Source organism: Phyllobates terribilis, unplaced genomic scaffold, assembly GCF_046119375.1.
Source record: "Phyllobates terribilis strain yellow unplaced genomic scaffold, ASM4611937v1 Scaffold_2__4_contigs__length_985480577, whole genome shotgun sequence".
Lineage (NCBI taxonomy): Eukaryota > Metazoa > Chordata > Amphibia > Anura > Dendrobatidae > Phyllobates > Phyllobates terribilis.
Window position 1 is genome coordinate 709,344,127 of NW_027362762.1, and position 13,938 is coordinate 709,358,064.

The following is a 13,938-nucleotide window of genomic DNA, read 5'->3' on the forward strand; positions in this document are numbered from 1 at the left end:
CAGATATATTTGTGTCTGAACAGTCAGGGAGACACTATTACTGTTTTTTTTTACGGAAAAAAGGCCAAAAGCTGGATAATACAGAGATTTGAACAGTGGAACTGCAAAACTACAGTTACAGTTATGTAGCCTACACCAGAATCTTTTAAACAGATATATTTGTGTCTGAACAGTCAGGGAGACACTATTACTGTTTTTTTTTTACAGAAAAAAGGCCAAAAGCTGGATAATACAGAGATTTGAACCGTGGAACTGCAAAACCACAGTTATAGTTATGTGGCCTACACCAGAATCTTCTAAACAGATATATTTGTGTCTGAACAGTCAGGGAGACACTATTACTGTTTTTTTTTAAGGAAAAAAGGCCAAAAGCTGGATAATACAGAGATTTGAACCGTGGAACTGCAAAACCACAGTTATAGTTATGTGGCCTACACCAGAATCTTTTAAACAGATATATTTGTGTCTGAACAGTCAGCGAGACACTATTACTGTTTTTTTTTATGGAAAAAAGGCCAAAAGCTGGATAATACAGAGATTTGAACAGTGGAACTGCAAAACCACAGTTATAGTTATGTGGCCTACACCAGAATCTTTTAAACAGATATATTTGTGTCTGAACAGTCAGCGAGACACATTACTGTTTTTTTTAATAGAAAAAAGGCAAAAAGCTGGATAATACAGAGATTTGAACTGTGGAACTGCAAAACCACAGTTATAGTTATGTGGCCTACACCAGAATCTTTTAAACAGATATATTTGTGTCTGAACAGTCAGGGAGACACTATTACTGTTTTTTTTTATGGAAAAAAGGCCAAAAGCTGGATAATACTGAGTTTTGAACCGTGGAACTGCAAAACCACAGTTATAGTTATGTGGCCTACACCAGAATCTTTTAAACAGATATATTTGTGTCTGAACAGTCAGAGAGACACTATTACTTTTTTTTTTTACGGAAAAAAGGCCAAAAGCTGGATAATACAGAGATTTGAACCGTGGAACTGCAAAACCACAGTTATAGTTATGTGGCCTACACCAGAATCTTTTAACCTCTTCCCGACCGCCCACTGTAGATAAACGTCCGCGCTGCCTGGGCTCTGTGCAGCGCGGACGTTTAAAAACGGTGGGTGGTCTCGCAGTGCTCAGGACCCCCAGGGTCCTGCAAGCGCTGTGAGAGCGGTGCAGAGCGTTAGCTCTGACAGGGAACATCATCGGGACCTGATTAGATCAGGTCCCAGTGATGTTAACCCTTTGCTGTCTTCTATATGCCGCGATCTATAGTGATCGCGGCATATAGAAGACAGCAGGAGGAGAGGGGGTCATCCACTTACCTCTCTGACGACCCCTTGATTGCTTTCAGGACCTGGCGTTGCTATGGCAGCTGGAGGTCACATGACCACCTCCAGCTCTGCCATATATGGTGTCCTTCCTGTCTGGCTTTAGCCTGTAGCTGATGCCAGACAGGAGACTGTGAAACAGTCAGTGAAGATCTCATATAATGTAATACATGTCTATTACATTACATGAGATCAGGGATCAGAAAAATAAAAATTAATGTCCCATACAGGGACTAAGTAAAAATGTAAAAAAAGTTAAAAAAAATGTTTTGAAACTGTTAAAAAAAAAATACAAAATAAATAAAAATAAATAAATAAAATATTAAACTGATAAATCCATATATTTATGCAAAAATAAAAAAAGTACACATATTTGGTATTGCCGCGTCCGAAACAACCCAAGCTATAAAACTGTCACACTAATTAACTCCTTATGTGTACATCGTAATAAAAATAAATAAAAAACGGAGCAAAAAACTATGCTTTTTCCTCATATCGCCAAACAAAAAGTGGAAAAAAATGCGATCAAAAAGCAAAATGGAAATAGAAATGGTACCGCTGAAAACGTCATCTTGTTCCGCAAAAATCAAGCCGCTATACAGCTCCATCAGCCAAAAAATAAAAAAGTTATACCTCTCAGAATAAAGCAATGCAAAAAAAATATTTTTTCTATAAAATTGTTTTATTGTGTAAAAGCGCCAAAACATAGAAAAATATACAGTAAGTGTAGTATCGCTGTAAACGTACTGACCCGAAGAATAACGCTGCCTGATCACTTTTACCACACGCAGAACGGCATAAAAAAAACCCTCAAAAAACAATTCCTGAATTGTTGGTTTTTGTTAATTTTACCTCCCAAAAAACAGAATAGAAAGCGATCAAAAAATGTCACGTACCCACAAATGGTACCAATAAAAATGTCAACTCATGCCATCACATGACTCTGTCGGCCGAAATATGGAAAAATTATAGCTCTCAAAATATGGCGATGCAAAAACTAGATTTTGCAAAAAAAAAGCGTCTCTTAGTGTGTGACAGCTGTCAGTCATAAAAACCCGATATAAATCTGGTATCTCTGTAATCGCACCGACCCGAAGAATAAAGTAATCTAATCAGTTATATCACACTAGGAACGGCGTAAAAAATAAATAAAACCAATTCTTCACCTGCTACTGATTTATTTATTATGTCTCCCAAAGATCGCAGTATGGCTCGGCACACATTTATCCTGCGCTCTGCGCTGAGCACTTACGCCAGAGTTTCCATGTAAATCTCTGAAATATGTGATTCAGCCGGAACCCATGACGGAAGATTCCCTGTAGTGAGGCAGATATAGGCCACTGTGGATGCCGTCTGGCCTGTGATCTCGCGGTGTCATTTGTTTTAGGCGTGCATAAAAGTGCGGTTGGCCACAGTTTTGTGCACTTCTGAAAAAAAGGACACCGCTAAACAGAGGCCAGACGGAGTCCAGAGTAACTCTGCTGCCTCATTACAGTGAATGGATCCCGCAGGGGTTTCATCTGAATTACATCACTTGGAAATTTAGATGGAAACCCCGATGTAAGTGCTCAGCCTAGAGCGCCGGATAAATGTTACGTAAAATGTTCCCAATAAAAGCTTCAACTCAGTCCTGAAAAAAAGCTAGTCCCCACTCGGGTCCGTCATCTGTTAAAAATATAAGGGACTTCCAAGTTACTGGTAGCAGAAAGGCTCTGGAAAAGCGAAATGGCCCTTGCCTCCCAAAAGAAATTCAAAAAATTTTGTGCTCCCAAATCCAAATGCCTATTCTACAATAATTTGTTCTCCAATTGTCAAATAGCACTCCGTCCCCCCCAGATCTCGCCATATGGCTGAGCGGTACGATACAGCCACATATGGGGTATTGCCACTTTTAGAAGAAATTGTGTGACACATTTCGGCACCATTTTTACCCATTGCCCTGTGTGAAAATGTAAAATCTGAGGGTAAAACATTTTTTTGTGGTAAAAATATAATTATGCTTTTTTCACTGCCCAATGGTATAAATTTAAAAATTAAAAAATACTCACTACTTCCCTAGATGAATTCCTTGTGAGGTGTAGTTTACAAAATGGGGTCACTTGTGGGGGTTTCTGCTGTTTCGGCATGTCAGCGACTCTTCAAATGTGACATGGTGTCTGCTACCTATCCCAGCCAACATAGCGCTCCTTTCTCTTCCGAACCCTGCCGTACACCAAAGCAGTGGTTTTCCCCCACATATGGGGTATCGGCGTGTTCAGGAGAAATTGAACAACAAATTTCATGGTGCAATTTATCCTGTTACCCTTATGATAGTACAAAATTAGGGAAAGGAAAACATTTTTTTGTGGGAAAAATGTGAAAATTTTATTTTTATGGCTCAATATTATAAACTTCTGTGAAGCAGCTGGGGGTGCAAGGTGCTCACCACATATCTAGATAAGTTCCCTAAGGGGTCTAGTTTCCAAAATGGTGTCACTTGTGGGGGGTTTCCACTGTTTAGGCACATCAGGGGCTCCCCAAATGCAACATGGCGTCCGCTAATTATTCAGACAAATTTTACATTCAAAAAGTCAAATGGCGTTCCTTCCCTTCCGAGCCCTGCCGTGCGCCCAAACAGTGGTTTGCCTCCACATATGGGGTATCGGCGTGTTCAGGAGAAATTGCACAACAAATTTCATGGTGCAATTTAACCTATTACCATTATGATAATGGAAAATTAAGGGATGAAAAACGTTTTTGTGGGAAAAATGTGAAAATTTTCTTTTTACAGCTCAATATTATAAACTTCTGTGAAGCACCTTGGGGTTCAAGGTGCTCACCACACATCTTGATATGTTCCCTAAGGGGTCTAGTTTCCAAAATGGTGTCACTTGTGGGGAGTTTCCACTGTTTAGTCACATCAGGAGCTCTCCAAACGCAACATGGTGTCTGCTAATTATTCAGACAAATTTTACATTAAAAAGTCTAATAGCGCTCCTTCCTTTCCGAGCCCTGCCGTGCGCCCAAACAGTGGTTTTCCCTAACATATGGGGTATCAGCATGCTCAAGAGAAATTGCACAAAAAATTTTGGGGTCCAATTTTTCCTGTTACCCCTGTGAAAATAAAAAAAATTGGGTCTAAAGTAACATTTTTGTGAAAAAAGTTAAATGTTAATTTTTTCTTCCACATTCCAAAAATTCCTGTGAAGCACCTGAAGGGTTAATAAAGTTCTTCAATGTGGTTTTGAGCACCTTGAGGGGTGCAGTTTTTAGAACGGTGTCACTTTTGGGTATTTTCTGTCATAAAGACCCCTCAAAGTGACTTCAAATATGATGTGGTCCCTAAAAAAATGTTTTTGTAAATTTTGTTGGAAAAATGAGAAATCGCTGGTCAACTTTTAACCCTTATAGCTCCCTAACAAAAAAAAATTTTGGTTCCAAAATTGTGCTGATGTAAAGTAGACATGTGGGAAATGTTATTTATTAAGTATTTTGTGTGACATATCTCTCTGATTTAAGGGCATGAAAATTCAAAGTTTGAAAATTGCAAAATTTTCAAAATTTTCGCCAAATTTCCGATTTTTTCACAAATAAACGCATGTGATATCAAAGAAATTTTACCACTATCATGAAGTACAATATGTCTCGAAAAAACAGTCTCAGAATCAGGGGGATCCGTTGAAGCGTTCCAGAGTAATTGCTTCATAAAGTGACAGTGGTCAGAATTGAAAAAATTGGCCCGGTCACGAAGGCAAAAACAGGCTCTGGTGCGAAGTGGTTAAACAGTCAGCGAGACACTATTACTGTTTTTCTTTACGGAAAAAAGGACAAAAGCTTGATAATACAGAGATTTGAACCGTGGATCTGCAAAACCACAGTTATAGTTATGTGGCCTACACCAGAATCCTTTAAACAGATAATATTGGTGTCTGAACAGTCACAGACACACTCAATTTTTTTTTTTTCGGGGGGGGGGGGAATACCAAAAGGTTAATAAGACACGTATTTGTACAGTCTGACTGAGTAAAAAAAAAAAATACAGGATTTAGATGAAAAAAAAAGGATTTTTCCTGGCCCTTGAGACCGGGGAATAAGTCTAGCAATTTGACCAGCAGGAGCACACAGGACTGTAATGCAGCGTTTGTTGGTGTAACCACTGCGTCTCCTATACAGCCTGCCTGCCTGCCTGATATCTGGGATGGATATTAGTCCTGAGAAGGACTGTTTGTTTGATCTGGCAGGCTTTACACTAACTATTTCGCAGGATAAATCTCTCCCTAGTTCAGCAGCACTGACCCTACACTGTCTGATCCGGAGCGACTGTGTCCAAGATGGCGGCGCCCGGTTTTAAATACTCGAGGTGACGCTGTGCGGCCAGCCAATCACTGTAATGCCCACAAACAACATGGCTGCGGAATTACAGTGACTGGCTGGCAATCCCTGCATGTTCATTTGCTCTGTAAAGAGCGCCATACATGCAGGGCGGAGACCCGAGCTCCCGCCCGAGTAACCTGGAAATGCTCGGTGCTCGCCGAACATCCCGAGTAGCGAGATGCTCAGGCGAGTACCGAGCAGTGTCGAGCATGCTCGCTCAACACTACTTATTACAGAAACAAATAACCAAATCTTGGTGGCTGTTGCTGAGACCAGATTTTCAGCTCCTATTCAATTGTTTTTCTTGTTTTTTTAATGCGTAAACAAACATACTCTTTTCTATGTTTTAGAAAAATCCCAGAACAGATCACCTTCTCCACCTCCTATACCAGAAAGAACTGAGGACTCTTATATTATCGCTGATGAAGCTTGCTGTGAGTATAAAGACAGAACAGAAAAACACATCATAAGCTCATCATAATACATGCTGCTTTAACCTTTCCTTTTGTCATGGCCAATGCATAGACAGAGAGGGGGGCTAGCTTAGCTGTTTAAAAAAGCAGACAGCCAAACCTTCCACAAACAGCTTTGCTCACGTGCCATCAATGGAAACGCTGTCCTGTGTTGAGCATAGTGTTAAAGGGGATTGTCAAAGGGAATAGCTAAAGATTGGGGCAGTTATGATAATAGAAGTATTTTACTAAACTATAATACTTATTATTTTAAGAGCAGTTAAAGGGAATCTGTCACCATTTTGGAGTTATCAGACCTCTACTATGGCCATATAGGTTATAGAAAAGTAAATCTATACATACCTCTATGGCCCATAGTAGAGGTTTGATTGCAGAAAAAAGTGCTTTAATCAATTCTATTTTGTACAGGCTTGGCGTCACGTCTGGGGGACGCCAAGCAAGCCCCGCCTATGTGCTTATTATTCCCCCAAATCCCAGCCTATATGCTTAATTATCATATTCCCCCCTCCCCTACATGTCACAGGGTCCTGTGATGTACACTGTGCTCCCTGACTTCCCAGGCATGCGCTCACATAGAGCGCGCTTTGCTTCATCCCAGCCCCGTCTGCCTGTGCACTGCGTCGCAGGTTTCTATTGCGCAGGCGCCGGGGAGTCACTGTCACTCCCCGGCGCCTGTGCAATAGAACCCTGCAGTGCAGTGCATAGGCAGACGGGGCCGGGATGAAGCAAAGCGCGCTCTATGTGCCGTATCCGTTAACGGAGTGATGGTCCTGGTATCCCTACCAAATCTGTGGGCGTCCGCTGCATACATGGGGACGCCAAGAACTACCCGGTGGCCAAAGTGACAGTCGGAACAGACTGTGGTGCCCAATCCCACGAGGTCGGGGTGGTCAGGGACCTGATACATCCCATCATTTTGGGGTGCAATTTTCCCTTGTTCTGGGACTTGTGGAGGAAGGGATCCAGACCGAGTCCCGTGGAAAAAAAAACAGGATCCTAGAGAAATACCCCGGTCGACATCGGAAGTGGATGAGTTCCCACTATGTGTCCTTGTCGGCGACGAGGATGAGACTGTGTCTGAGGTGGTCGACCTCCCTGAATTAGAGGTGCCTAGAAAGAACTTTGGGTCAGCTCAGGTTCGGGACTTGACCTTAAAAGGGGCGTGGGATAATGTTACTGTTTGTAATGGTGTTGCTCAAGAGCCGGGGGGTGGACACCAGGTACCCACACTTTGCAGTTCAGGGGGAGCTATTATACCTGGTGACCAAACTAAAAAGTGAATAGATAGTGGCGCAGCTCTTAGTTCCAGGTTCATACCGTCAGAGGATATTAAACATGGCACACTCACATATTCTGGGGGGACACCTAGGGGTTGAGAAAACCCAGGAGAGAATAATAAGGAGGTTTTATTGGCCAGGAGGTTATCGGGAAATCTTAAACTATTGTAGGTCCTGCCAGATAACTGCGCCCACCTCCCACTTCCATAGTCCCTTAGTTCCACTACCTGTCATAGAGGTTCCCTTTGAGAGGATTGCCATGGACCTCGTGGGTCCCTTAGTTTAATCGGCTCGGGGTCACCAATACATCCTGGTGGTCATGAACTATGCGACCCGTTACTCCGAAGCGGTACCCCTAAGGAACTTGTCCAGTAAAAGTATAGCCCGAGAGCTAGTTCATACTTTTGCTCGGACAGGTGTGCCAAAAGAGATTTTGACAGACCAAGGGACCCCCTTCATGAGCAAAGTGATGAAGGAGCTATGCAGAGTCCTTCAGATTGCCCAGATTCGGACCTCAGTTTATCATCCGCAGATGGACGGCTTAGTGGAACGCTTCAATAAGACCTTAAAGGCGATGCTCAGGAAGGTGGTTGAAAAGGATAGGCGAGACTGGGACTACCTGCTCCCATTTCTGCTTTTTTCTGTCAGAGAAGTTCCTCAAGCCTCCACTGGCTTCTCTCCATTTGAGCTCCTGTATGGATGGCATCCAAGAGGTCTCCTAGACATCGCCAAGGAAACCTGGGAGGCCGAGGTCACGCACCACAGGAGCATCATCGAACATATCGCCCAGTTACAGGAGAGAATGGCAAAGGTGATGCCCATCGTGAAGGAACATCTCCTCCAGGCGCAGGAAGCCCAGGCGAGGGTGTATAACCGGTCGGCAAGACTGAGACAGTTCCAACCTGGGGATCGCGTCCTGGTTCTTATTCCCACCGTTGAAAGTAAGTTTCTGGCCAAGTGGCAAGGCCCATATGAGGTGGTGGAGAAGCTCGGTGAAGTAAACTACAGAGTCCACCAGCCTGGCCGAAGAAAGTCACACCAGATGTACCATGTAAACCTGCTCAAGCCGTGGCGAGATCGGGAACCCGTGGGAACTCCCGAAGGCCAGGTGGAAGATGTCATGATAGCGGAGACCCTTTGGCCAGCCCAGAAGCAACAGTGTCGAGAACTGCTTCAGCATAATCGGGACCTGTTTTCAGAGTTGCCGGGGCATACCCAGGTGGTAGAACATGACGTGCTAACAGAGCCACATATAAGGGTGAACCTGAAGCCATACAGGATTCCTGAGGCATGCCGGGAGGTGATCTCAGCCGAGGTGAAGAGGATGTTAGACCTCGGTGTGATAGAGGAGTCAAAGAGTGGATGGTCGAGCCCCATCATCCTCGTGCCAAAACCCAATGGAGAGTAGAGGTTTTGTAATGATTACCGCCGGCTGAGGTGTCCAAGTGTGCCGAAAAACCCGATGCCCTGCTTCGATGAACTCATCGAAAGGCTTGGACCGGCGAGGTACATCACCACTCTGGACCTGAAGGGCTACTGGCATATCCCCATGTCCCAGACGGCCAAGGAGAAGACGGCTTTCTCAAAACCTGATTGGTGCTTCCAATACACTCTGATGCTGTTCGGACTACAGGGGGCCCCAGCCACCTTCCAGAGGGCTATGGATCGGATCCTAGCCCCACATAAGAAGTATGCCGCAGCCTACCTTGACGACATTGTAGTCTTTAGCCCAGACTGGGCAAGTCATCTACCTAAACTACAGACCGCTCTGGATGGTCTAAGGAAGGCGGGATTTACTATAAATCCGAAAAAATGCGCCATTGGAAAAGAGGAGGCCAAGTACTTGGGCTATGTCATCGGGAGAGGCGAAATAAAGACGCAAGTTAATAAAGTGGAGGCAATCAAGACCTGTCCGAAACCGCTGTCCAAGAAGCAAGTGAGAGCATTCCTGGGAATGGTGGGATATTACTGAAAGTTTATCCCAAATTTTGCCATGATGGCCGTGCCACTGACGGATCTCCTAAAAGGCACCAGATCAAACACAGTGAAGTGGACGGAGGAAACAGAGACTGCGTTTCAACTGTTGAAGTCAGCACTGTGTAAGCAGCCGGTCCTGGTCACGCCAGACTTAAAGAAAGAGTTTGTGGTCCAGACAGACGCTTCAGAGGTTGGTCTAGGAGCCATACTCTCTCTCGAGAGATAAATGGAGAAGAACATCCCATTCTCTATCTGAGCCGGAAGCTTTCTTCCTGTGAGAAAAACTACGTAATAGGAGAAAAAGAGTGTCTATCCAGAAAGTGGGCCGTAGATACACTAAGATACTACCTACTAGGCCGGAAGTTTAAGTTGGCGTCAGACCATGCCCCGTTGAGATGGTTGAGGGAAAAGAGGGGTATGTGTCGCACAGGTTGCTAGCCTGTGTGAACTTAAACCAGTGGACTTTCTGCCAGCATGTTATATGCTGGTGGGTTAACTCACTTAAAGGGCGTGGTTTTAGGGGAATGACATAGTGATGGGAGGGACGTCATTCCCCATACCTCCACCTCAGGGTGTGACTGAGCATCGTTTAAATGTTCAGTTTTTTTTTCTGTGTGTTGTGTTTGGAGAGGGAAGGTCTCCAGACTGGTCAGCCATAGCTCAGGAGGGAGCTGAAGGCTGGACATAACCTGTGTGGGCGAACTGCACACACATATATGGACTCTGCTACAGTTTATTTTTTTGTTTTGTTGTTTTGCCAAGTAAGGATGTGTTTATTTTGCTGGAGTGCAGAGCTTTATAGTGTTAATAAAGCCTGCAAAGAAAACCCGGGTTCCTGAGTCTACTTCCAGAAGCCGCCGAGTGAGGTGTCATACCACAAATCTTAGATTAGCATGATATAGCGGCAGAGATCCTGATTCCAACGATGTATTACTAACTGGACTGCTTGCTGTAGTTTGGATATTGGATAAAATCCCTGTTTTTTCTGTTGTAGATGTCGCAGTGGTCAGAATCCTGAGTTGTGGATAACCCTGCCCACACCACTGATTGACAGCTTGCTGACAATGTACAGTGTACACAGGAAACTGCCAATTACTGGTGGGGTGGCCTGTATGTGAGACAGAGTCCTGTATTGATAATCTCCTGCTGATAAAACACTGATTGCATTTAAACTACAGCACACAGCCTAATAAGTGACGAATCCCTGGATTAATGGTCTGTGCTCCTACATTATGCTGCTTTCAGATTAAATAGCAAAAAACTGCTGATGGATTCACTGTAAAGGGAATTTGTAAGCGGGATTTCACCCCCACTGACTTCTCTCCCCTCCTAACTATTTATATGTGCATGTTCTGTAGCTATTTCAAAGGCAAGTACCTTTATATGGCCAGTCTGTTCCTCAGATAGTGAGAAATTAGAGTTTTAACTGATATGTAATGAGGCTGAAGGACTGTAGTAGATCTGAAGCCTCTTTCTCTCCAGCTTTTTCCCTAGCCAGTGCAGCCATTTCTTGCTTGACAGACAGCCTGTGTGACATCAGACAAAGGAGCCATCAGTAAAACAGGAAGAGGCTGCTCTGGGAGGGGAATAGAGCTGGAGTCATGGAGGCTTCAGATTTACTGCCTCATTTGTATCTCAAATAAATGTTCATTTCTCAGGAATGGAGGAAAAAATGGCCAAATTAGGCTATGTTCACACAACATGTTTTTTTCAATGTTTTTTGCTGAGTATTTTTATGCAAATTTTCAGCTGCGTTTTGTAGTAGCAGCAAAGTCTATGAGATTCCAGAAATCTCATGCACACATCATGTTTTTTTTTGTTCAGTATTTTGTGCTTTGCATGTTTTTTTGCAAAATACAGCATATCACTTCTTTCAGCATTTTTTCAGCGTTTTTCACCCATTGGAAGTAATGGGTTGTGAAAAAACGCTGAAAAAATGCCTAGTGTGAACACAGCTATCAGGTTTTGCTGCGTTTTAGTGAAAATAAGCAAGTACAACAGTATGTGAAACACATTTATTTTTGTGCTTTTTACCATCTTGTCTTGGTCACTGAGATGGTAGTTTGTATTGGGAGAGTTTAATTAAATTAGTGACATGTACACCGTAAACATTGGCTGAACTACCTGTGAGATTGAACAATACCTGTGGCCCACAGAGGTGTGAAATTGAACAATCCCTGAGCAACTGAATGGCAGACCACATAGTGTGAAAGTAAATAGAGTCATGCAAACTCAATGCAGTTCCAGTCAGTGTCTTAGGTAAACTATTCTTGAACAATTCACCTCCCCACTGTTATGCCAAAACCAGAATGAGATTTTTTTTTTTCACTGAACTTTATGTACATGCATAAAAGAGACAAAAGGACAGTGAAAAAAACAATGAAAAAATGCACCAAAAAAACAAGCAAGAAAGCAAAAAAAATCCTGAACAACCTCCTGGCAAGAGATCAGGTTTTGCTGCAGTTTTCGTGCTGAAAAAAACATGATGTGTGAACATAGCCTCAAGGTTTAGCGGGACTTGTCTTTGAAGGAGCTATGTGTGCATATAAATGATTTGGGGGTAAATCCTGCTGACAGATTCCCTTTAAATATTACTTATTGAACAAATACTAGCTGTGTTTCAGTGTGTTCTTGCTGATTAGACCTTACACGTGGGATCCTCTTTTTCAGATGTAGAAAGCATTGTTCCTGAAATCCCCGAGCCCTTACATCTTATTGAAACAGAAATCAGTGGCTCTGTGCCATCTTCAGAGCCTGAACAACAAATCTCCAGAAAAAAGGTAATGAACACTTTGAAGGCAGCAAACATGAGTGTTCAAAGGGTTCTCGTCTAAGGCTTCCTTTCCTTTATATTTTCACATTTATATGGTAATTAACCATTAAGATTGATAGCCCACTGCATTGAGCTAATAGTACAAAATCTGACAATAGTTCCTGTGCAAGCATAGCAGATCAAGATACGGTGGGCAAAATGTCTCATTTCTGTCAACAATGATAGTAAATCTGATCCGCCTCACATACCTGAGATTTTTTATGACAAATTAATAGTTTATTCTGCAATATACAGTCTATGAAAAGGGTTTGCAACTCACAAGACTAATATCCATCAGTTGGATATCCATTACTAATGGTCCAAAAAAAATGTCACTACTCTAAGGCTGCTCTCAATAAGGATCCCGTCTCATCCAAAAATGCCATTTACCTGCAAATAAAGGATCAATCTGCAGGTAAATAGCATTTAAATTCAGTGTAGCCATCTTACTGGAACTGTGTGGCTACAGGGGAAAAAAAAATGTTATTTTCCCTGCAGCTGCTTGCTTCCAGTCATTGGGGCAGTGCAGGGAGTTACAGTCACCTTTGACTATATAGCAAGCATGCTATAATTACTCGTTGGCACTTTGTTTGACAGCCTGCTTTGCAGCATATGTGTGTGTAGCGTAGACTGTCAGTCAGTGTGCTGGGGAATGATTACAGCACACTTTCTAGTGATAGGTGACTTTAACCGCTCCCTGCAGTGTCCCATTGGCGGGAAGCAAGCAACTTCAAGGACAATATAACTTCATTTTAATTAAATGCTATTTGCCTGTAAAATAATCCAATATCTGCAAATAAATAGAACTTTCGGACATAATAGGTTCACTTTAACACTTTAGAGACATATGATTTATAGTTACGTTATATGCCGGCTCCCTGACTTTGATGCGGGCTCAGGAACTGAGCCTGCATCTTTCCTGGCAGATGATGGCTGTGATATTCAGCCATAATCTGCCTCTAACAGCTACATGTGGAGCGGAGCTGCACCCACTGCTGTTAACCTGTTAAATACTGCTGTCAATCACTGACAGCGGCATTTACAGCATGTCAATCTATACACCTATTGGCGCCCCCATGACACAATCATGGGGCACCCATGAGTTGTCATGACTGCCGGGGATCTGCTGAAGACCTCTGTACCTGTCATGGCGGTGCAGCTATCAACGCCAGCTTCCGCCTGGTGTTCATAGTAGACCATGCTTTTTGCTATATACAGCAATATTTTGGTATTGATGTATATAGTGCAAGCAATTAGATAATCGCAGGTTCAAGTCTCCTAAGGACTTTTCCCTAACAGTGAAAAGTAAAAAAAAATGTCTTTAAAAATATGAAAAAAATAAAAAAAATCTAAAGGTTCAAATCAACCCCTATTTCACCCATTAAAAATAAATAAATAATAATAAAAAATACTCATATGGGGCATCATTACATCAGTAAAAGTTCAATCTATGAAACTATGGAATGAATAAACCTGATCTGTAAATGGTGTATTAAGAAAAAAAAGCAATAAGAGGCAATTAAAAGATTATATCTACCCCAATATGGAATCAATAAAAACATCGGCTGTGTGCAAAAATCAAGCCCTCACATAGCTCCATTGACCAAAAATTGAAAACATTACAGGTTTCAAATTTCCAATTTTTTCACCACTTAAATAATAAAGAAAAAAACTATCTATGTTTGGCATATCTGTTATCATACTGACAT

At 42.6% G+C, this 13,938-nt stretch overlaps 1 protein-coding gene across 3 annotated transcripts in view; it reads left to right on the forward strand.

Moving 5' to 3' along the window:
* PTPN22 (protein tyrosine phosphatase non-receptor type 22) overlaps positions 1-13,938 on the forward strand; it is a 233,985-nt gene that overhangs the window by 186,215 nt on the left and 33,832 nt on the right. For all 3 annotated transcript variants that reach the window (XM_073667164.1, XM_073667163.1, XM_073667162.1), the window contains exons 17-18: positions 6,041-6,124; positions 12,088-12,197. In XM_073667164.1, the coding sequence (XP_073523265.1) occupies positions 6,041-6,124; positions 12,088-12,197 (194 nt within the window). The remainder of the gene's footprint in view (positions 1-6,040; positions 6,125-12,087; positions 12,198-13,938) is intronic.